Here is a 25,413-nt window from a genome sequence, read left to right on the forward strand (position 1 = left end):
GTTAGGTGGGCGGATGAGATTAAGAAGTTTGCAGGGACGGCATGGCCACAATTAGTACATGACCGGGGTTGTTGGAGAAGTATGGGAGAGGCCTTTGCCCTGCAGTGGGCGTAACCAGGCTGATGATGATGATGATGACACGGCGTCGGCCTCAATCAGAGCGTGCGAGGAGGAGGCGGCATTCTTCAAAGCGTGGCACCACTTCACGAAGTTTAAGGGGCTTTAGTTTGCCATCAAAACGCTCTCGAAACTTTGTGCTCGGATAAGGCTGCTTGCGTTATGAGACTTCCGGTGCACGGATGTTGTGGCGAAATCAAGCCCGAGTTTACAATGTTCGCAGTGAAATGTTTTTTCGAGCGTGAAAAAGACATTCTAGACAAAATTCATAATTTCTGGCGCCGGGGGTCGCTTTGGTCGGCGGTGCATGGACAGCACGAAAAAATTTCGGGGGGGGGGGGGGGGTTGAAGCTCCATAATGCCCCTCCCTGGCTACGCCCCTGGTGGGAACGGGAGAAGGGGAGGTCCTGCAACACTCCCCCCCCTCCCCCAGCTACGTCAATGTGCCACGTAGAAGCGTGAGCATGGAAGTGGACATGGAAGTGTACGGTGTGAGAATACCAACTTCTATGCTCCGTGTGTGTAACCGTGTTCCTTCTTTTATCCATGTCTTTTAGGAGCAATGCTACATGTTCATAGAGGTGCGCGGCGGCGATCAATAGGGCAAAGGTAAAGCATGCGGGAGCCAGGTGGCAGAAGCGCAGTAGAAAGTGACACTACACGCATAAGGCAAGTTGCGATGAAGTTATGGGCATGTGAATGCAGGTACTACAATGAGACTCTCCGATTATGCAGTCCCGGACTATAACCAGATAGACTATTCACAAGCCACCTGTGGCTTCCGGTCTGACCAGCCCCGAAAGAAGAACGCGTCACAGTCATGTGATCCAGCTGTCGGGGGGGGGGGGGGGGGGGGGAACGCTGTCCGAGGTTCTATTCGAAGGCGCCGTGACCGGAAGTCACTCCCCTGGCTGCCGTTGTCGGCTCTTAGCTACTCGTAGATAGCCCCCTACCCAGCGAATTCATTAGCGTGGCGTTCAAAATGGTGCAGTCTCAGAGGCCACGTCGCCGACACATCCATAGAGCTTGCATAGTGGTATCGCTGTCCGAGGGCACATAACGTGTTAGCAAAGCTCAGTTTACGTCGCGCTCTCGCTCTTCGTGCCCCTTCACTGCTGCATTTAAGCTAGCTCACTGCCTGCGAAAGTTAAGCAGAATTCCCGCACGGACATAAGCAAAATTGCGGTCGTGCCACATCGCTGTTCATGCAGAAAGCACCCACCTATATACTGAAAGCTCGCGGGACCATCTACTAAACGCCCAACACATGTCTAAGTGTCAAATGTCGACTGATCCTGCACGTCCAAAAGCAAATGCTCAAACTTGGTAACAGAAGGGATCAACATTTATGTCAGCAGCAATCGGCGAAGCTCCGATCGCATACCATCCCAGCTACCGTCATCAAATAGCCACATGCAATATGATGTGCTACCTCGCGCATCAGTTTCATTCACCTGAAAAGCGAAATCTAACTGTTTGCTATGCATATAGAAATGAGCATGACAGATTACGCAAAACACATCAAGAAAAGCAAGCATGTGCGCATGATCGCTGTGCTTCTCTCTTAAAAAACACTGCAGCAATTAGACCGCTCGTCAAAAGCTCGCATGATGGCACACAAAACACCGATATAACAAGCCAATAGCCAAGTGCACAATATTTGCCGTCTGGAATGCGCAAAGTACGTAGAAGCACATGGCATGTTTCAGAACATGGCGTTAAACACCGCGCACATCTTTTTAAGAGAGCCGTCATCTGCTAGCTGCTCGCACTTGTGCGAGCAAAAATCTGCTGACAGCTCCAGAGTCCGCAGACAGTCCGCGACTTCCGGTCCGTGAGAAATGAACGTGATTCTGACAGCTCTCAGACTGGTGAGCAGAGCTTCTGAAGCTGGTAGAGAAAATCCAATGTGGGACAGCCGTCCGGGACTAATCGATGAGGCCCAATGTCAACAAACACACACTATGCAACACCGTATTCACCGCTTAAACTTGCCCCACCATGTACTGCATGCTCCCTTTACTCATCATAAGAAAAAGCGCATATGGCATAACAGTACACACAGCATCAGGCTTGTCAGCTGGGGGACGCGGGTCGAAATTCCTCAATCGCAGGCATGTGCTTATGTTACCAATGAGCAATAGCCTAGGTCTCAGAGCTGTTTTCTAGTGCGAACGCCGAGACCCCACACAGCCATCGAGGCGAGGAACCCAGCGACCCACTGACCCACGTCAAACCCCGGGGAGACAAAGTTTCTATTTAAAAGTACACCAGTGCACCTTCGAAAAACCACTCCCCATCACTGCAATCTGCCGGCATTCGCTTGCTCATCGGTCAGACCCAAGAGCATAGCGCTCGTGACAATAGTTGCTAGATGTTGCGCTTCCAGGTGGCACATGTGGTCCTAGAGTTACTGTATATAGCCATGTACAGTAAATATCTGCTTAGGCCTTTTTATGTGGTCCTAGTGATTCATGCGACACCACTTGATGGCGCATGCCAGCCTCCCAAATCAACCTATCAGCACAGCACGCTTCAAACGTGGGGACTCTGATGCTTTACACCGAAAAACTAGTGAAACTATGCACCAACTCAAACCATGAAGAAAGCACCAATGAGATAGGCAGGAAATGGACATTTATCAAAGCTACCCTATTTGGGGAGCTTACCTTTGAGTATGGCACAATGTGGCTTGGGCTGCCATTGTACCACCACCAATCAGAAGATAGAAAGCACAGGTTGCACAGCAACATTTCAGTCACTGTCAAAATACTAAGGATTAACGTAGCAACCATAGGGGGACCTTATTATACCCCTATCATACGAGCAAATTTAGTGACACTTCAAGCAAGGGTATTTCACTGCACAAAGTGTCACTGTGGCGGCACACTGTCACACTGAATAATAAAGGGTCCTTTTGCTTTCATGGCAATGTCGACGAGCAGATCAGCATGTACATTATATATGTTTTTTTAAGGTGACATTTGCAAGATAACACTAAACACTGCGAGCGTTTAGTGTAAACAGATTCAATGCAACCACAATCCAATACAAGACCGCACTGCACACAGGGCAAGATGATGAAGAATGGCAATTTCAATTGCAGATTACTGCTTATGGCACAACATCTGAAATCTAAAAAAAAAAGCAGGTTCAGAACTAGTGCATGGAGAGAGAGAGAAATAAATGTTTATTTGTGAACTAATGAGAGAGAGAGAGAAAGATCTCCCCCTTCGCCCTCAGGTGGGCAAAATATGGAGTATAATTTATTTTTGAAGCACTGCTATTGAGGCCACACACTTCGATGCAGCAAAGCGAGTTTGACGAACACACTCGATGGCGAGCGTCACTAAACCTTTGTCTGACAGCCTGCGCACGACACTAGTACTGGCGAAGTACACTCGCTCAAAGTGACACTAAATCTGCACATCTGACTTCGGTATTAGTCACTATACTGAAGATTCCTATTCATCCATATACAGTTAAACCTCAATATAACAAACTTCAATACAACGAAATTCTCAATCTAACGAAGTATCACTTTTCATAACCACTTGTCCATAGAACACCATGTATTTAGAACCTCAATATAACGAAGTGTGTATGAGATTTCAATATAATGAAATTTCACTGCCACCGTAAAGGAATGCCTAGACAATAAATGCAAACTTCCACGGTATCAGATGGTCGAATGATTGAATCACAAGCGGCTGCTTGCAAGGCATCTCTCAAATAGGGTGCCCTGTAACAAGTGACCGCTGAAGTGGAGTCGCATCATGTTCCATATTAAGTACAAGTGCAATAAGATCCTATCGCGCCCTGCGCACTGTGTGCTTTAGGTGCGAGCGAAAGTGTGCGAGAGTGAGACAAGATGGTGGCTTGACAAGTGCTGCCTCTTCACAGGAGCAAAGAGAAAGAGGGGGAAGAGAGCGAGCTCACGGTAACACGATCAAGAGCGTGCACGAGGCGGCGGGGGAGAGGGGGAGGGTAAGTTCGTGTGCGTCTTGTCTTGGCCGTGGCTGCGCATGGCTGAGTGCATACGCAGCTGCGCACCCTGCTTTAGAGGTAATCTGGCATGCAAGCAAAGAGTGGACATGCCAAGACAGCGTGGCATCATGTAGGCTGTCTTCTCGCGCGTTTAGTATTGGAGGTTGCGCAATCTCGAATTTCAGTGGCCCGTTGGAGCAAGAGGAAGACTAAGCATTCCCTCCCCACCACGGGCGGTTTTCTTGATAGCATTGTCCCAGTATGGGTGACGCTATCAGCGGTGGCTGAGCACAACGCGAAAGCATTCTCCCAAATTTATCAAAATGAATTGTTTTCTCATTCAAATTTGCTTTTTTAGATTGCCTGATAATTCAGAAAATTCTGCGGCCCATTTCCATGCAAGAAAAATGGATTGGCGACTGTACTTATTTGCACAAAAGGTCGAATTCCAATACAACTTTTCTATATAACGAATCAAATGGTCGATTTTACAGACTTGTTATATCAAGGTTTAACTCTATTTCAGTGTTGATTTGCATGTTACCGCGGTAGAATGTTGCAGGCAATGACCACGTGTACTTTCTTCAGTACTGCAAATGCACACTATTTGACAGCATGCTCAGTAGGGCTGGTTAGTACACATCTTGATAAGTAGCAGATGTAACAGCATAACACAGGATACAGAAGGAACCAAATGGGCAGAACAATGTCAATGTGGTTCCATATCCTATTTCTATTGTCATTCATGAAAACCATGCCCTATCAGTCATGCCACCACCATGCCTGTGGACTGCCAATATGACCAGCAATGCCACAGCATCCTGGATTAAAATGTGCAGTGTAACAAGTTTTGTTCTGGCTCTGATAAGAATCAATTTATAGTTGACATACACAGGTCAAAAGAAGGGGAGTGAATACTTGAACATCCAAGTATTTATGCAATGCTATCTACTCATGTCAATGCTTAGCCAGCGTTAACCCTTTATGGAGAAGTACAGTTTTGGATCTGAGTATGGGATTCCTGGCTAAACGTCTTCAGTAAACACTGAATGGCAGGCAGCAAGTGTCATTTGTTGAATTTGAGCAGGAACAGGGATTGAAGAAGTATGACACAACTTTCTTTTGAAAGCATGATCAGAGGAGAAAGACCTATTTAAGATCCCTGGCTGCAGTGGTATAACACAATGTAGAGTAAATGCAATTTACACCTCTGTGTCACATCCAACAAGACCTGTGTACAATGAAAGTTCCAAACGAAGCCATAGGCGGCTTTGGCTGAAGCTCGCTTTCAGTGCCTGCTGTTGCCGACAGGCAATAAACTGTGATAAACCTACTGCTGAAAACGTTTTCTTGAATATCCTTATTCTCAGTGCATTTTGCACATTTAGATGCAACAAACATTTCCAGAGAGAAAAGTATATTTGTCTCATCCTCAGACTTAAGGCAGCAATCTTGAAGGCCACTGAGCATTCAATGAGCCCAACTTTATTTTATATTGTTTCAAATGACCAGCATGCAAAAGGCATGCCATACACAGACTTCAAATATCCAGACGTACTACAATTTATTCAGATAGAATTTCAAAAACATTAGTCCTAGTAAAAAAAAAGTTGGAGGTATCAAGCCAAATGGGAAGAGAAGCAGCCAGTCTTGGCAACCAGAAGATCCCAGTCCGAATTGGTAGGAAGAAAAAAAAAGGCAAGAGCAAGAGAACAAGGCAATACAAATGCACCAACATGGTGCCCAATAAGTGCCTTGTGTCACTGCAAGGACTGCTTTGCTGAGAATTCAAAGCCACACAAAAGACAAGAAAAATGAGAAGAAAAGTTGCATGGTCACAGTCGCCCACTTTAGTCCTCCGGGTTGCATCACCGGTCCACCAATCAACACATCTTCTGAGGCAGAGAGGTCTTCTGTCGACAAGTCGTCTGCAAGCGCGCAGCTGTCTGGTGGCAAGTTGTACACTAGCGGTTCTTTTGCTAGCAAATAATTCTTCCAGCCAGGAAAACCATGGGCTTGCATAAAGGATTGAAACTGGTGTCATGCTTGTGTCAATGAGAGAAAAATAAAAGCTTGCATGGCTGGAGAAGAACAGGGTTGCACACAGCCTGCCCCTCCAGAGCAGGCATAGTCGTCGATGTCCATTTCCTGTCCATCGGTCACAGAGGAACTAGATCTTGGGCAACTTGGCTGCCTTGACCACAGGGTTGTTACGCTGCAGAATGTAGCGCCCCTCTGCCTTGTAGTCATGAGAGCATGCATGTGCCTCAGCATAACGGTGAGTAGCACAGAACGTGCTTCCGCACCTGCACAGGAACAAAAGCGCTGATAAATGTAACACCCCTGTTGACTGACTTGCAATGCCGCAAGAATCAACTTAAACCCCACACCATCAATATTAACAAAAGTCATCACACTGTTCAACACAAAGCACACAAGACTTGTGGAAGGTACATCTCTTAAAAGCAAGCTGCACGGAAAATGCTTTGATTGGCACAATCAGAACGTCTCATGCAGTCAATCCTTGCTCTACAGTTTCTCAGCAGTTCAAATTGCGCGTCCCTTTAAAGCTTACCTGCAAACATAAGTGGATGCCAGTCCAGTCTTCTTGTTGCACCAGGAGCACCGCTTGCCCTTCTTCTTGGCCTTGCCAGGGGATGGGTGCAGCGGGTCCACTGGCATGTCATCAGTCTTGGACTCTGAGGTGCTGCTTGAGTCATCGTCCAGCTGGATTGGCAGGAGTTCACCTCCATTTCCAGCACTCAGCTCGGCAGAGGACACAGTGCCCACGTCCACAGACAGCGCCACATTGCTGCCGCTGCCACTGGCAGTCCCAGTTATGCTGGCAGATGTCTCAGCTGACATAGAGCCAACTGCCCCAGCTGCACTAACTGCCGAAGAGCTACCTTCAGCAGGCATTGCAGTCACACTGGCACCCTGCAAATGGATGGAGAAACCAGCTATAATGACGAAGCACAGTGGTGCACTAGATGTTGCCTATATGCTAGCCTCCAGATGGCAACAGCTGCTTCTACCTCAGCTGATAACCTTAGGGTGTGCTTGGGAGGGCATCCCAGAAAGTCGAGGAAGCTCCAGTACCTGACTGCATATGAGCAAATGGCATTCTGCAGCTGTGCACAAGGTCACAGGTTCGATTCCTCAACAAAGATGTCATACGATAGGGCAGAATGCAAAGACTCTCGTGTACTTATAGGTTCAAGCAACACATTAACAAAACACAGGCAGCTGAAACTAACCCTCAGCCCTCCACTACAGCACCACTCATTAGCTGCTCTGTTGCTCTGCGGCATTAAACCGCATGAAACACTCAATCAAATGCATTACTTTGAAAATCGTTGACATGGCCCACTCTCAACTAAGTCTTCCTTGTCATTTTGACCTGAACAGGCTACTTTGAATTGGAAGTGGATTGAGACAGGTCTGGAGTTTAGCATCCCAAGGTGAAACGGGTCCATTGGAGATGCCATAGTGGAGGGCTCCAGATTAATTTCTGACCACCTGGGGGTTCTTCAACATGCAACTAATGCGTGGTACAGAAACATTCTTACATTCCACCCTCACTGCAACTTGATCAGAATCATTCACAATACCCTTATCTGAATGAGTAGGCTAGTTTGTGAAAATTGATTTGCCAACAACAACAACAAAAAGAAAGTCTAACTGCTTTAGAAAAAAGACAACTCCTGTCCATATGGAAAAAGAACTGTCTGCAGTTTTGTAGTGTGTAGTTTCGGTAGTGTGCTAATAATAGCTAGAGCTTGCTTTTCACTAAAACTGAGACATACTTGACAACCTGTGAACCTTAAAATAATTAAGATCATGTGGGCACGACACTGATTAATAAAGAGGCGGAGGAGCAGGGGCAATAGCAGGAATTATTTTTTTTTTTAAATCTTGACCCGAGTGCACACATTTTCTGTGGCACATGTGGCTTTTATTGAAGATGATTTACTTTTATATGCAACACGCAAGCAGCAACAAACTAGGCCCAGCAAATATTGACAAGTAACACCATTGCTAGCAACTTTGGTGTCATCGATTTCCCCTACGATAAGTAAAAGTGGTTAAACATTACCCTCCCCTCTAGCCATGGTATTCCCCCTCAACTTTCACACTGTACTGAAATCGCTATGCCCCACCTCCTTCGTGCGGTGATGCAAGTGTTGTCTACTTGCAGTTGATTTGAACCGAGAGTGTACTGCCTCTTTCCTGCATGGTTTTTCTCGCTAAGCATGGCCAGGGAAATTTAAAAATGAACTGCGCGCGGCGGATGGAGACGCAGCAGCACTACTAGCACAATGTTCACTGGATTACGCTGGGCAAAGCAAAAAGAGACAGATGCTACCGCAGGTGTTCGTCACATTGCTGCAAACGCATACGCCATGTCCAAACTATACAAAGTTGCTGTTTCTATATGAATATCTAATAATACCTATGTTGATGATTGTCTCTATATTACAGTCGTTAAATTTCTTTGTAGCCATCAGCAGAAAGAGGAAGCGCTCCCCACTAACTTGTGAATGTGGTGAAATTGGCTATATACAATGTTACCTCTACTCTAGAATTAAAAACAAAAAAAAAATTTACGGGGGAAAGAAAGGCAAGAAAGAAAGTACATCAACAACAGGAATCGAATCCACACTTTCTGCATGGGAGGTGGAGACGGTACCACTACACTACTTTTTTTTCTTTATTACCTCGTCGTCACTGACATCAACATAAAATAATGTATACCAATAAAAGTTTTCAACTGACACTTTGTAAAGCATGGTCAATTGCCTACGCAATGCCTTTCTTTCCCGACTTCAGCTTGTTAGGATATTCTTCAGCAGTCATTCTGGGCAAATTACTGTATTTACTCGAAAACAGTAATTAAAATCTAATGTGCACTTTTTTCCCGATAAAACGGGTCCAAAAATTGTGCGCGTTAAATTAAAGTACGACCCCAAGTCTGCATTACCATATCACCGTCAGCATTTCAAAATGGCCGCCTTGCACGCGCTTTGAACCTAGCTGCCGTATCTTCATCCATGTGCTGTAGTATGTGTGCTTAGGTTAGTGCACCGTCCGTCTTCCCGTTTTCCATGTTTGCTCTATCAGCATGGAAGTGCCTACTGCAAAGACATGCTGAGTTCATCACGATGCCCAATTAAAAGGAATGTAATCATGTGCATGGAGACGGACAGAAATGGGGCTGCATCACAGGCGTTTGGAGTTCCCGAAACTTGCATGCGGGACTGGTGCAAACAGAAGAAGCTTTCTACTCCAGCGGCTGCTACATGCAGCGCGGTCGCGCATTCCCTATCTTGAAAGTGATCTGCGACAAGTCTGCACATCTAGGCACACTGCGCCATCTTCTCGTCGCTTAGTGCGCATTGAGGCGAGACGCCACCCAAAGGTCAATTCGCTCGCCCTTGCTACACCATACTTCCCCACTTCTACATTTTGATAAAAAGTTTCTGCGGTCATTGCGTGAGACGTGCTCATGTTTGCTTATGCGTGCGTGACATCATGATTGCTGATTTAATTAGCAAACGAATGTTTAAAAGTTTATACGGCCAATAAAACAACTATCCTCACTTTTTGTATAGCAGTCTACTAATTTGCTCTCGTAATCGATGCTTCGCCTTTCGGGTGAAACTGCAACTTTTTTTATTTATCGCAACTTTAGTGCATTGGTAGTAAGTCTGTTTTTCCAAATGAGAGAAAGTTGTATTCCTGTGTGAAAGAATGAGGTGCACGGTACTGTAGAGGACTTTTTTCGTTTGGGTCCCAGCAAATGGGTGCGCGTTACAATCGAGGGCGAATTAGAATAGAGTAAATGCAGCATATATAAGACTTGGCTTGCTCACAAATGTGGAACCTGCGGTTACCACTAAAAGCTCCTTTATTTTCAACATTGCAAGTGATCGCTGTGATGACCAAGGAGGTAAGTGTTGACATTGACATGCAGTGCGGATACCTTGTACAGCGTGCAGTCACAGCAGTTTACTCCCTGCACAGACCTGCAGCGCAAAATGAGTGTAATATAGCGCTGGTACCAGTCACGTTCCTGCAGCCAAAGAAGAAAGTGCTGTTCCTATTTTCACGCAAGAATCCCTCCGTGTCCCATTGGTTGCTATTGCCAGGGCTGTAGCAGACAATCCGCATTCTCAGGCAGTAGTGGGCCATTTGTCTGAAGAAACACGTAGATTTATTGTGTTTGTGTATTTGTTTTTAAGGGTACCAAAGTAACTATGCATAGGTGTGCTATTAAGAATAAGCTTAATGCAGCAGCATCTTTCAAAGCATTCCAGATGAAGTAACGTGGGTAACCAATTGGATCCCTTGCTGGAGTCGCATCACTTGCCAACACCCCGTAGCATAGAGAGGGGCAGCTGATAACGCAAGAGAGTGGTGCCGCTGCCATCATTAGCAATGAACATTATTAAAACCTTCTTACACCGTTTAGACGGAGCGCTTACATCTGTCTTAATGATCAGAAGGACCTACCCTACCAACTTGGCAGGTTTCCACACAATCATTCAGGGTCCCTTTAAGATCACATTATCATTTGTAAAATCATAAAAGAAGCCCAAATTCATAAACTTTACGAAACATTCAAGAGAGTAGGCAGGTATGGAACACTGTATGTATTTTGACGTGCTGAATTTATAGATTGTTTTTCACAGATCATACAGTCAAAACCCGCAATAACAAAATCCCAAGGAAACAAAATTCTCTCCGCAATGAAATATTTTTGGATCCCCAGCGAATAGTTCATAGGAATCGAAGCATTTTGTTTCTCGTGACAATGAAACTTGCTTTACAGCAATCCTTTAACCATATTTTCTGAAAGGGCAGTCCAAAAATAATCTACTTGCGTAACATAACACTAACTGTATCCATAAACTGCTCAAATGAATTCGTTGTGCCCTTAAATTGCATAAACTACCACCACGGCACACTTGCGTGACTGTCGCCATTGTGTACAAAAACAAAAAAAAAAAAAGAAGAAAGAAAAGCTGCAGTGGAGTAGCTGCACCTCGCAACAGGCGACAGTAATGATGGTGATGGTGGTGGTTTGAACCTTGCAACGGGTGACTGCGCAGTGTCTGGACCAAAAATGCAATATTAGTATTTAAATTACAAAAAAAAAAAGACAGGAACCGAAGGTGACCTCGCAGTGGGCACATTTTATTATAATCCTGTGAGCCATCACAGCATGTGCTAACGTGGAGCAGAACGCCTGCATGGCATGTTGACTCATCCACACATGAAGGCTCGGCTAACCCCAGTGATGCTTTATGCTTTGTGTGCCGCCGCACATGGTCGTGTGTGTGCAGTGCGGTTGATGCGTGTGGTTGGTGCTATGGTGCATCAATTGTGTTTGTGGTGATTGGACCATCTGCTTTGCCAGCCTGGGCCAGCTAAGATGCCGCCTTCAGCCAAAAAGCAGAAATTTATGACACTACAGAATAAGGCTGCAATTATTGCCCACACTGAAAATGGCAGGAAGTAAATGGAGATTGCCGACGAATTTGGAATTGCGTGCAGCTTGGTCTCTACAATTTTGAAAAATAAGGCCTCCATTCTCAGCATGCTCAGAAATGGTGCGAGTGCAAAGAACAAACCAGTGACGGCTGCGGTGTTCCCAGACGTTGAAAAGGCAGTGTTTGCGTGGTTTTGTGAACAGCATGCCAACAAAGGGGTGTTGTCTGGCAGAGTGCTTCATCAGAAGGCGCTAGATTTAGCGTGGATGCTCAGACACAATCATTTTAAGGCAAGCCCTAGCTGGTCAAGCCGTTTCAAAGCACGCCATGACATAGCGGCCAAAGTCATTTCCGGGGAGGCAGCAACAGTCGACACTGCGGCAACATCATCGTGGCTGCTGACCAACAAAGAACCACTGGACCACTACAAGCCCTTCGACATTTACAATGCGGATGAGACGGCCTTACTGTGCGAGATGCTTCCATCGAAGACCCTGGACTTAAAAGGCCAGAAATGCCACAGGGGAAAACACAGCAAGCGGCGTGCACCAGTTATGTTGTGCGCTAACATAGACAGCACAGACAAACGGCCACTGCTTATAATTGGCAGAAGCAAGAAGCCCTGCTGCTTCAGTGGAAATCGTAGGCTGCCTGTACAGTACACCGCGAACATGAAGTCATGGATGATCCGGGCCATATCTGGTGGCTGGCCAAAGGCCTTCGATGTTGACATGCGGAAGGCAGGCAGGTCAGTCTGCTGCCTTTTTTTGGGTAATTTCAGTGCCCATCACGTTGATGACGTGGAGCTCAGAAATGTACGCTTGTTTTTCCCCCATCAAACTGCACTTCCGTGCTGCAGCCGCTTGATCAAGGAGTCATTTGGAGCGTCAAGTGTGCCTACAGAAAGAAATTTATTCAGTTTCTGCTGCTGAACCTCCAGCTCAAGCGTCCCACCAATGTGGACATATTATTGGCGCTTGAGATGATGGCCATTGCATCAGTTGCAATGTGTCCACCCATGATAGCAAATTGTTTTAAACACGCCAGCTTCATTGCCACTCAGCAGGCATTGTGCGCTGCTCCAGCGGTACCAGAAGATGATTTGGCCGAATGCACTCTATGACAGCGCTGATGGCACAGTGCCGCTATCACTGACCCACGCATGGGGTGAACTTTGTGCCGTGGCAAACGGAGTTCCAGATGGTCTCAGTGTCGACGAGTTCATTCGTGCAGATGAAGTTGTCGAGCATGAAGAGATGACTGTTGAGGCCATCATAAGTAACATGTGCGAAGCCGACAATGCCCACGACCACCACAAACCAAATCAAGAGAAGACGACGAACCCATGGTTTGTGTGGAATGCCTTCGACAAAATTCGTTTGTTTCTTGAAGAGCACAATTACGACTTGGCAATGGACCACTTCTTGAAGTGCGAATTCAGAGCTGTCAATTTGCTGCAAGGCAAGGCTTGGCACAGTAAGCTTACTGACTTTGCGGCCCAATTGCAACATGTCAATTCTGGACGATTGATAGCTCTGGCAATTCGTGTTTCACTCAGGTCAATTTTTGTAATTGGAAATTACAAATTACAAAAAAAATTCGCTCCCAAAGGTTTTATTGTCCTTTCATTCAAACTCATGCAGAGCTTCCGCTTTTGCTTTAGTGGACACTTACCATTCTGGTACATTAATATTTCTTATATGTTTAGAATTTGGCAAATGTGTCACCTAACTAAGATGAAATATCTCGCCAGCCAACCGAGAAATGCAGCATGTTCAGATACGTTCAGACTTGAAGCCTTGCTCCGCATCGACCCTAAGTGACTGTATGTCAGCCAATGCCAACACAAATGCCGAATGTGCATCGGGCTTTAGCGTGCCATACATCACATCCACATAAAGCACTTAGTGCAAGGAGTAAAGAACCTTGCCAACAATGACGAATGAACCTACACTAAAAGCCTGTTAACTCGAAGCTGTAAAAACCGGAAGAAATTTCTAGATATGCGGAGTTTCGAGACGAGCGAAATTACAAGAATAGAAGCCCACTGGCCCCGCAAAGAGCCTTTCCAAAATGCCACCAGTAATATAATTCTAGGCCACTTTCACATGCATCAGCTACAGACACCTCTATGGCACCTCTAATAAGCCTCTCATCGGCACACCTCTATGGCATCTCTCATCAGCACCTCTATGGGCAGAGGGTTAGTGGCGCTGTCCCAATACGATGTATGTGCTTTGCACCGAGTCAAGCTGACTGATCCTAATGCAATATTTGACTCCTGTCATCCGAGCGTAAATTGTTCCAGACATCTAAAAAGCTGATGCTGCTACTTTCTGCATCATAATGAATTCCGGACAATATAACTTGAAAAGCTGAAGCTATAGAAGAGTGCCATTGTCACACCATTAGCAGACACCCAAGAGTGACACAGCACTTAGGCCTCACCTTTGTGCAAACATGAAATGACTGTCCTTATCAAGCTGTGAACTCGCTGAAATGCTGTGGGCTCGCATGCTGCCTTCCCTTAACGCAGGGCATGGTTCAATCGTGCCTGCTCTAATGTGCCGACCACCTTCCTCAACGTCACGTTTAATCTGCTGAGACCACATTGATATGTCACTGACAGCACCCTAAATGAGAGGGGAAAAAAAAGACAGACCCCCGGCACTCCTGGCTCACTGCTACGAGTGGCACAAGCAGCGAAGTGGCACAAGCAGCCAAGCAAGCCCATGTGAGCAGTGATAGAAATGAATGTATATGTGGTGTTTATTGGAGCAAGGGTCAGATATGGCCAAAGAGCGCCATTGCCGTGGTAATGAGTTCGCCGTGTAGTTATGAGTTATATGAAGTTTGTCATATGGCTGTAAAGGGGCCTTAACAATAGTCACTATAAAATGCGTAAAATCTACCTGTAATAAGACTATGGCGATGACATATGACGTGTACTATGAGCATTAAGATGCATTGCTAGCATTAAACAATCAAATTCTCATTTTAAGATGTCTGACCCTGTGCGACCGTTAGTTAATTACCTTGTGGAGCATAAACTTAGACCAGTAATATCTGACAAGGAAGGTTATTTTGTAATTATGCCAATGACATGTTTTCAGAAAAAGCAATTTCAGCCATAGAAAAGAATTTACAGCCAGTAAAACTCAAGCCTTCGGCAGTTAAGCAACGTGCGGTTGACCTCCTGTGAAGACAATCTTGATAGGGGTGTCTGTAATGTCAAGAAAGCAAAATCCCTCATCTTAGAACTGTTTTTCTCGGCGAAGACCCATAAGCAAGAAATTCCTTTTCGTGCTATAGTGTCAGAGAAAGGGACGCGGCAGATCTGTGTCGCTAGTTACCTACAGAACTGCTTAGCTTCACTCGTTTTTTCAGACCCCTTTTGCTTGCGTAATTCTCAGGCACTAGTTCAGTATTTGAGAGAGGAAAATCCTGGTGATTGTACAGCTTTTAGTATGGATATCGAAGACCTGTATTAATCCTTGCCACATGACGGGTTGCTAAATTCCGTAAATGAGTGCATTAAAGAACAAGTGCAAGAGTTGGCTTTTATTGACAGATGTGGTGTTTCCACGGGAGCTTTTCTAGAAATTCTTTCAATGTAATTGAAGTCGACGCTGATTGGGTGGAGAGATGGTGTTTTTCTGCAGAAATCAGGCATTTGTATTGGCTCAAAGGTTGCCCCTATTCTTAGCAATATTTACCTGAGTAAGGTTGACAACTGCTTAGAGAAAGCCTTAGGCGATAGTCATCATCATCATCATCATAATCAGCCTGGTTACGCCCACTGCAGGGCAAAGGCCTCTCCCATACTTCTCCAACAACCCCGGTCATGTACTAATTGTGGCTATGCCGTCCCTGCAAACTTCTTAATCTCATCCGCCCACCTAACTTTCTGCCGCCCCCTGCTACGCTTCCCTTCCCTTGGGATCCAGTCCGTAACCCTTAATGACCATCGGTTACCTTCCCTCCTCATTACATGTCCTGCCCATGCCCATTTCTTTTTCTTGATTTCAACTAAGATGTCATTAACTCGCGTTTGTTCCCTCACCCAATCTGCTCTTTTCTTATCCCTTAACGTTACACCTATCATTCTTCTTTCCATAGCACGTTGTGTCGTCCTCAATTTGAGTAGAACCCTTTTAGTAAGCCTCCAGGTTTCTGCCCCGTAGGTGAGTACTGGTAAGACACAGCTATTATATACTTTTCTCTTGAGGGATAATGGCAACCTGCTGTTCATGATTTGGGAATGCCTGCCAAACGCACCCCAGCCCATTATTATTCTTCTGATTATTTCCGTCCCATGATCCGGATCCGCCGTCACTACCTGCCCTAAGTAGATGTATTCCCTTATGACTTCCAGTGCCTCGCTGCCTATTGTAAATTGCTGTTCTCTCCCGAGACTGTTAAGCATAACTTTAGTTTTCTGCAGATTAATTTTTAGACCCACTCTTCTGCTTTGCCTCTGCAGGTCAGTAAGCATGCATTGCAATTGGTCCCCTGAGTTACTAAGCAAGGCAATATCATCAGCGAATCGCAAGTTACTAAGGTATTCTCCATTAACTTTTATCCCCAATTCTTCCCAATCCAGGTCTCTGAATACCTCCTGTAAACACGCTGTGAATAGCATTGGAGATATCGTATCTTCCTGCCTGACGCCTTTCTTTATTGGGATTTTGTTGCTTGCTTTATGGAGGACTATGGTGGCTGTGGAGCCGCTATAGATATCTTCCAGTATTTTTACATATGGCTCATCTACACCCTGATTCCGTAATGCCTCCATGACTGCTGAGGTTTCGACTGAATCAAATGCTTTCTCGTAATCAATGAAAGCTATATATAAGGGTTGGTTATATTCTGCACATTTCTCTATCACTTGATTGATAGTGTGAATATGGTCTATTGTTAAGTAGCCTTTACGGAATCCTGCCTGGTCCTTTGGTTGACAGAAGTCTAAGGTGTTCCTGATTCTATCTGCAATTACCTTAGTAAATACTTTGTAGGCAACGGACAGTAAGCTGATCGGTCTATAATTTTTCAAGTCTTTGGCGTCCCCTTTCTTATGGATTAGGATTATGTTAGCGTTCTTCCAAGATTCCGGTACGCTCGAGGTCATGAGGCATTGCGTATACAGGGTGGCCAGTTTCTCTAGAACAATCTGTCCACCATCCTTCAACAAATCTGCTGTTACCTGATCCTCCCCAGCTGCCTTCCCCCTTTGCATATCTCCCAAGGCTTTCTTTACTTCTTCCGGCGTTACCTTCGGGATTTCGAATTCCTCTAGACTATTTTCTCTTCCATTATCGTCGTGGATGCCACTGGTACTGTATAAATCTCTATAGAACTCCTCAGCCACTTGAACTATCTCGTCCATATTAGTAATGATATTGCCGGCTTTGTCTCTTAGCGCATACATCTCATTCTTGCCAATTCCTAGTTTCTTCTTCACTGTTTTTAGGCTTCCTCCGTTCCTGAGAGCATGTTCAATTCTATCCATATTATACTTCCTTATGTCGGCTGTCTTACGCTTGTTGATTAACTTCGAAAGTTCTGCAAGTTCTGTTCTAGCTGTAGGGTTAGATGCTTTCATACATTGGCGTTTCTTGATCAGATCTTTCGTCTCCTGCGATAGTTTGCTGGTATCCTGCCTAACGGAGTTACCACAGACTTCCATTGCACACTCCTTAATGATGCCTAGGTGATTGTGTTATCTCGATATTTTGTTACATTGATGATTACCTGATTTTCTGCAATAGGGAAGAATTCGATTCCGCTGCTACCTCAGTAAGTGAGCAATTTAAACTTTATGGAGGAGGATTAAAGTTCACCAAGGAATTTCCTCAGCGATGCGTAATTCAGTTTCTTGACATTTCCTTGGTCTCTGAACAAAATCACGTTTGTTGGCAGTACTCCCCAAGATCTTCGAAGCCGTTGCTAAACTTTCAATCCAAGCATTCCAAAGTAGTAAAAACGCATTTGTCATGTCGTGGCTTAAGTCTTCTTTCACCAGATCCTGCATGCACAAAATGAGCGCCAGTTTTAATGCGCAGGTCTGGCGCCTATTAGAAGCAGGGTATCCTAGTGTAGCAGTGGCCACTGTGGCTGAGCGCCTAAAGAAGTCGGTTTCGAGAGGGACGGACGTGATTACAGAAAGCAGTAATAGCAAAAAAAGAGTAGTGGCTATTCCGTATATTCATTCAGTGTCGCACAGGCTTCAAAAAGTTGCAAGTAGATATGATGTTAATGTTGCTTTCACTGCTCCCAATAAGCTAGGTAAGGTATGCGCTGCCATACAGAGGAAAAAGGAGCAGGTAAAGGGCAAACAGATATTTGTCTAGTGAAGCACAATAAGAACAACAGGTTTACTGACTGTCGTATGGGTGTGGTTTATAAAATTCCCCTTAGCTGTGGCCAGTTCTACGTAGGGCAAATGGGATGGTGTATCAATCAGAGGCTAATGGAACATAAAAGGTCGTTAACTGGTGGATCGCCTTCTAATCTTTCCCTACATTGCCAAGATTGTAACTGCACGCCAGAGTTAGATGAATGCGCGATATTGTACAGGCATAAGAATGAAGATACGAGTCTTATGGTAGAGGCATGGCATATTTATAATGGTGGAAGTGCATGCGCGAGTCAGCGTTCGATTACTTTACATAAAGAAAAGATTAAGTGCCTTAACAATTATCTCTCACGTAGACCGGCACGTGTACCCGACTGACACGTGGTGTTACCATTCCTGAGCTTGCGCAGATGAGTTTTGTGTCTTCTTTCTTTTTTCGCCTCAGTGCTCCCTTCAGTTGATAGTCGGCGTTCACGTTGTCCACTTCTCTACTCTTGTGTCCTGTCTGCATGCCTCACCTCTTTTTTGCATAATGAATCCTTACCAACTAGCTCAGCTTTCTGTCGTTCTAAAAAAAAAAAAAAAAGATCACCTCATCACTGCTACCAAGTTTCATTTTTCTTCACCAAGCAAGAATGCCAAAATACTGTGTGTTTATCGAGTTCCTTGTCACATGCCTGTTTACCCCTCCGACTCCCTACATCATGGTACTGATATGTCTAGCGATCTTACTAAACCCCCTATTTTAAAATGCTAATCTGCATTAAAAAAAAGATGTCAAAGAGCACTCACAGTGACAGCAGATCCAGAGGCATCTGTCGAAGATCCAGCAGACCTCTCGGGGCTCCCATTTGAAGGGCCATTAGATGTGGGCACGGTGTTATCTGCACACAAGTGGATGTAGTCAAGGGAAGAAAAACTCCTGGCATGCCTTTTTCCTGCAGTATAGACGTACATCACAGAAAGCATAGCCAGCACTGCCAAAACACTCCTTTTCCCACCCTAGCTGCCTTCCTCTAACAGTTGTTCCCAGCCACCAAAGTACCAAGAACGGTGGGTCAGCAGTCAAACGATTTCAGAATAATACAAGGGGCAGGGTACTATACAACAAAAAGGCAGGAGAGCTCCAACAATGAAAAAAAAAATTTCATTCTGTGGCTTTATGAACTAAAACCATGATCTGATTATGAGGCCAGCTGTTATGAGGGACTCCGAATTAATTCTGACCATCTGGGGTTCTTTCATGTACACCCAATGCATGGTACATAAGCGCTTTTGCATTCTGCCCCCATGCTCCAACAACTCAGAACAGTAAAATAGACTCAATTTATGTGTTCTGATGCTTTACTGCAAATAAAATTTTTTGCCGAACTAAGCTGATGCTAGGTTACAGGCTACTGCACAACACTTCTGGAACACAGAATATGAATTTGTTGCATGCCTCACGACTACAGCAAAGTGCATTTTGGGGCTTGTTGGTGCCTATGTAAGGGAAGTTTTCTGCGCAAACAACAAGGAAAGTACACCAGAAACAAGAACACAAGCCGTATGTGTATACCTTAGAACATGCGCAGAGCATCATCAAACCAGGCTCCCGTGTAATGATAAAAAGCATTAATCCAATAACTTATTTTCATAGTTAGGCAGATACACATTTGCCTTTCTTATGAATAAAAGATGCCCCCTGTACTTGTTGGTCTGCATAACAATAAAATTCAGTATGCCCATTGCACTCACTTGGTGGTGGTGTCTTTCGATCATCCCCATCGTTATCAGCTGCCAGACGTGCCCAGCGCGACAGACTGTTGTTCAACTCCTGTTCTAGGTTCCACAGCTCCTGCTGCACGACACGCTTCAGCAGTGGGGCCACACGCAGCCGATTCGGCGACGGCACTGTGGTGCGACGTCCACCATCGCCCAATGCCCAGCGGATGCCTTCAGCACTTCCAGCTGAGGAATACAAAAGCAATACAGTACTGCAAGACTGCTTCCAGCATTGAGGGATATGCTAAACGAAAGCACCTCATGCAGCTTGGTAGATTTTGCTTCTTAAATAGCCAACAAGCAACTTTCACAGGGAGTATAAGTTACCTTCTGGCACAGCACAAATTCATAAGACTTTGTTCAATTCGAAAAATGGCTCCTCCTGATGCCACAAACTGACAGCAACTGGGGACACAACTAGTGTTCAAGAGGAATGAACAAGGCGATTGTCATCCTTCAGATGAGATTTCTGCTTTGTATGTCATCCTTATAGTGTTTTGAAGAGTTCTTCATAAGGAGTACTGCATCAACCTAACCCAATTTTATGTTTGCCTTTAGCATACCTTTAATTCGCCTCTAAAAAAGTAGCGATTGCATTATACTTCCAAGCAGGATAGAGGCCAAAAGCCCTAATGCCTTCCAAAGCATTTATTTGGTCACCACTAAGAGACATCCAACAAACATAATCATAGCCCAAGCTTACAGCAGCTACAACAGCTTACACTTGTTTCCATCAAATTAGGTCCCAAAGCTGCAGCTGGTCTATGAAAGGTGCCATAGCAGGAATTCAGGCACCACAGCTAGGCAATGAACTCTCAACTTTCTGCTTGGAAGCATAGAACTGCAAAACCAGCAATGAAACTGCCCATGCCAGCAGCAGCACCATAACACAGAGCCTATTGGGTAGAGGAAACAGTTTTCAGTAGCACACACTGCGATTTTATGTCAACAAATGCACCACTCCTCTTGAAGCATAGTGTCAAGCTTCTGACCTGGCTTGGCACCAGCGTGCTGGAACAAGGGAGAGCATGCACACCTCGAAACACACAGGACCATAGACAGCACTGGGCTGGACACGTCGAGTGTTAGCAAGCATTAACAAGCGCACATCTGTTATAGCTCAATATGTCCTGTCATTCTCACAGCCTTCCTACTGGAACGCATCAGCATGTTTCAGTTACACACTCAAACTGTCGTGGCACCTCCTGGCCAACGACGGTTCTGTATAGCCACTAAGCCACCCTAGTGTGTCAATGTCACTCAACACCTGGCTTAGCTGACTGTACACCATTTTACAACCACAAGAACGCAAACCACTGGTGGACAGCAGTGGCAACTCTAAGAAGCTGAGGCAAAGATGAGAAAAAACAACTGTATCTCTCGGGATCCATTCAAGTTCCCCTGGAGTCTTCCAAAAATAGCAAAGCAAATGTCAACAAACCCACAGAACACTGAACATAGGACTCTGCTAAAGAGCCCAGTTGCTTGAGCATGTATTTAGTCTACATGTCTGAAAAAATATTGAAAAAACACTCCACCACAGTTTCAGCACAGACAGTTTCTTCTGCATGGATAGACTGCTGTAGTGGAAAGCCAATGATATACTCCTGGTTACTTCGTTTTTATGTCTGCTATATCGTCCAATTTTGTTTGCACTGCCTTTCTTAATTCTGACTGTTTCCTAGCTCACACCTTCTTTAAGTCTGATGTTTTACTGGTTAATAAATTTACTAGCAGTGGGGGAATAGAGATTTTTGAGACTGAACTGAGTACGAATTTAATAATGCCAAAAGCGAATTGAATATCAAATACTTTTCAAGTAGTTTTCGAACAAGGAATAGCCATTATCAGAATATAATATGATGTTCACATCCCAGTATTCTTAAGGTTAGCAAGTTTTGGTCATTACATGATACATTATGAAGTGTTGCTTATTAAATACATAAATGGAGCATGAGAGGCAAACAAGTAGTTTCTTCACATGCACAGGGCTCTTCAAAGAGTGCAAATGATTCGCTACCAAGCTTCTTGCAGTATGGCTACCTAAGTGACGTAGATAACTTTTTTATTTAAAGTGCCCTGCAAAAATTTTGATTAATCAATAATTCGAGAAAAACCCTGCATCAAAAGCTATTAATCAATTAAAAGCTAAAATTATGAATGATTAATCATTAATCGAATAAAAGATTAATTCACCATCCCTAATATAAGGACTACAGAAATTCCAGACGCCTTACAGTGCGCTGTGTCATAATTTGGACTCTGACTGCACACCACTGAGCCAAGCAAAAATAGTACTACAGTCGAATCTCGTTAATTCGAACACCTCTTAATTCAAACATTCGGTTTATCCAAACTGACGCTGTGGTCCCGTCAAAGTTACGAGTATTACAACGGGCGAAAACGGCAGGCAATTCGAACGCGCGAGCATTTGCGACGGCTAATTCGAACATATTGTGCTTCGACAATGCTCTCAGTAGTGCACCAAACCACAAGGCGGCGCCTCCAATCAGCATTCCTCTGACCCCACCATAGAGGAGAGCTTAGGAAAGACTCCTCAACATTGCGCACCAAGAAGAAAAAAAGTCATGGCAGAAATTTGTGCACAGGCGTGCGCAGGCACGCATCACCGAGTACTTCTGTTAAAGACTAGTTTGTGACTTCTGTTAGCGTTGCGGCACTGCCATGTACCCTATAGTCAATGTATAAGAACGTCTGAAATTTCGGACACAAAAAAAACCTTCGCCATCCGATTTTCTAGACTTTGGGCCATGACCACAGGTCAGAAATGGCATTAATCGAAGCCACCACCACCGCCATTTTGATTAGCGCGCCACCTCGAGCCGGCGCTCTCGCACGCAGATCCACTGGCAGCCGTAGCCACACTGCAGCAATGCTAGGCCTAGCTACTTCGACATTTGCTATCAAGCTTCTTGCAGTTCGGTACCGTATTTTTCATTCAAACAATTTGCTGCTGTTAGCAATGGCGCTGACTCCGCCTTTGAGATTCTCGCCAGTGGTTTCGGAGTGCAGAAAGCATGGCATGTTGCATAATGCTGGTTCCCAAAAGTCAACTTTGCCCCAATACAGCAGTCTTACGCGGTCAAGCATACCAAAAGTTCGAAGGGGCAACTGTCATAGGACATGGTGTGTTTCCTTTAATTATGCACGCGTGCATCCACCGTCTATCACAGTACGAGCACCGATCCACCTAATAACTGACTGTCATTTGTAAATACGTGTGAATAAATCTTGAACTTCCCACTGACGCGTTAGCTCAGTGCACATGCACCACCACAGAGAAGTCCTCCACTCAATTAGCTTCCCTTAATTCGAGCAAATTTTCGGGCCCCTTCGAGTTCGAATTAACGAGATTCGACTGCATTTTAATTTTGAGGCGTTGCCAATTTGGTCATCAGTGCCTCTGCGAAACAAACTAGCAAAACCTAGTTGATGTAGTAGCAATCAATGAGAATTTAGTGCATGCATTGAGTGTACTTTCACCTATATGTAGAAACAGCATGACTATGGTCGAGGATAAGGGCTGCAATTTTGTAGCACTGCCTTCCATTTGATTCTATGCCACTCTTATCACCCACCGTTCATGACCAGCTGATCCTGTTAACGCATGCAGGGCATCACTCTGACCACTTACAGAGTGAAAAAAGCGTGAAAAGGAATAGCATACAGTAAAAGCTCGTTAATTCAGAAATTGTTAATTTGAAATTTTGGATAACTCAAATTAGCCACCGCGGTCCATCTAACAATATATTGAAAGCAATGTGCAAAGTATCCCGTTAATTCACAGTGAAATCCGCACACCATCGATAATTCAAACTCCGCGCCATCCAGGGTAGGGTGAGTCCTAGCATGCGGGAGAACATTGGTGTTGCTGTTTCCACCGGCGGCACTTTGTTTAGGGCTGAGTGGAGAGCGACACATATGTGCTTGGCCAGGCATGGCCAACTCCTCTGTTCTAGGTTGATTCTCTCCCTCTCTCAAGACCTTAAAGATAAAAATGCAAACACGGCGCTGCATTTTCTTTTTCTTTCTCTTTTCATGTTACATGTTAGAGGCTATTTGCTGAGAAGGCTTAGAGGCTATCTGCTGTGAAGTAACGCCAGGTAATGTCTAAACATGGCAGCCGTGACGTTTATCGGCGCTTGCAGAACCAAAAAGCATAGCCTTTGAGATTCGTAGCTGTTACTCAAAAAGAAGTATCGCTGGTATATATGTTTGGATGCCACCTATACGTAATGTGGAACTCGGCAGCATGCAGCCAGTGCAGCTGCGAGAGTACAACGGAGACCAACGTCGTAGCAGATTGTGGTGCTTTTCACGAGTGCATTTTAGAGCGCAGCTCTTGTTCGTGCAGGGAGCGTTAGGCGGCGCAAAGGTGCATTTATAATCCGATGTTTTCGGCACACGTCGCTTGCAGCCAGTCACGCTACGCTGCTTGTTCTGCGCCAGTCGAAATGCTGTCCCCTTTATACTTTTAAGAGCGCGCAGAACAATCCCAAACCGGCGCGCCGCTTTGAATGGCTGTCTGCGACCGTTGGTGAAGCCGCTTGGGCACCTTTCTTCCCCTCACGATGCATTGTGGGTCGGTGCAACAGTGCAACGAACATGCGTATGGAGCAAGAGCCATCTCGATGTCAGGCACATCGAACCGTGTTGGCTGCGTCCAGTTATGTTGAACTATAGAAATTGCTCTTCTCATCAACGTGACATAGCATGTGCACACACATGCTAATATTAGGTCAGACTATATGTGCGCCTTAACCGAGTGGTTTGTTCTCCAAGTTTCAGTACTTCGAATTTTGTATTATTTAAATTTTCATTGTATCACCGTGGAATTTGAATTAACGAGCTTTTACTGTACAGTAAAACCTGGTTACTTTGACCCTTAATAATTTGGAAAATCAGATAATTCAGACTCGTCCTTTGATCCTGGCAGGAGTGTGCATTATCTAACGCAATGAAACTCATTAATTCAGACATATTTGGCTACACATCAGTTAATTCGGACAACTCTCAGAGCTCGGTGAGCGCTGGAGCTTTGCAAAAGAGCGACGCAGAAGAGCAGAAATGGCGTTAGCGCATCTCTAGTTCTCATCGCCATAGTCATTAGTGGAAAGCGCACGAGAATGATACAGTAAAACCTCATTAAACCGTACCCGCTTAAACAGTGGTTTCGTTTTAAAAGTCGTAAAGTCAAATTCCCGACACAGTGTTCATTGAACATAACACATTTTGTACGTGCATAAACTGTACCAGCTTATTGCATACGTATCGGTTAACACATAGTGTTTCCACTTTTTATCACACAAGTACAGCGGTGCGTCATCCCCATTGGGGCCGGCTCGGCAGAACAACAAGCCTCAGAGGACCGAACAACGGCTTCCAAGCGCTCTGTACGTTTGCAAGTGAAGCCAGATCAACGTCAACATCATTTCAGTACCGTGCCAGAGAGCGTTGTGGTGTCATGCGAGCTAGGACTCGCGTCATGCCGAAGCTCAGATAAAAAACACTGGGTGCTCAGCATAGCAGAAAAATTGGACATCGTTCGTGCTGTCAAAGCGGCCTGAAGAAGTCTGCGCTGGCATGCGACAGGGATCTACCGTTGACTACGGTGTGTGGCATTTCGAAGGCGAAGTTGCTCGGCAGCGCTGCTGCGACCGCAGAAAGATATTGGCT

At 45.1% G+C, this 25,413-nt stretch overlaps 1 protein-coding gene across 6 annotated transcripts in view; it reads right to left on the bottom strand.

The window, feature by feature from the left end:
- Window positions 1–5,651: 5,651 nt before the first annotated feature.
- Window positions 5,652–25,413, bottom strand: part of LOC142568281 (AN1-type zinc finger protein 4-like) — a 73,003-nt gene continuing 53,241 nt past the window's right edge. For all 6 annotated transcript variants that reach the window (XM_075678269.1, XM_075678270.1, XM_075678271.1 and 3 more), the window contains 4 exons: window positions 19,690–19,902; window positions 18,745–18,836; window positions 6,680–7,041; window positions 5,652–6,410 (listed from right to left, as the gene is read on the bottom strand). In XM_075678269.1, coding sequence (XP_075534384.1) covers window positions 6,275–6,410; window positions 6,680–7,041; window positions 18,745–18,836; window positions 19,690–19,902 — 803 coding nt within the window. In that variant the 3' untranslated portion in view covers window positions 5,652–6,274. The remainder of the gene's footprint in view (window positions 6,411–6,679; window positions 7,042–18,744; window positions 18,837–19,689; window positions 19,903–25,413) is intronic.

Source organism: Dermacentor variabilis, unplaced genomic scaffold (genome assembly GCF_050947875.1).
Source record: "Dermacentor variabilis isolate Ectoservices unplaced genomic scaffold, ASM5094787v1 scaffold_18, whole genome shotgun sequence".
NCBI lineage: Eukaryota > Metazoa > Arthropoda > Arachnida > Ixodida > Ixodidae > Dermacentor > Dermacentor variabilis.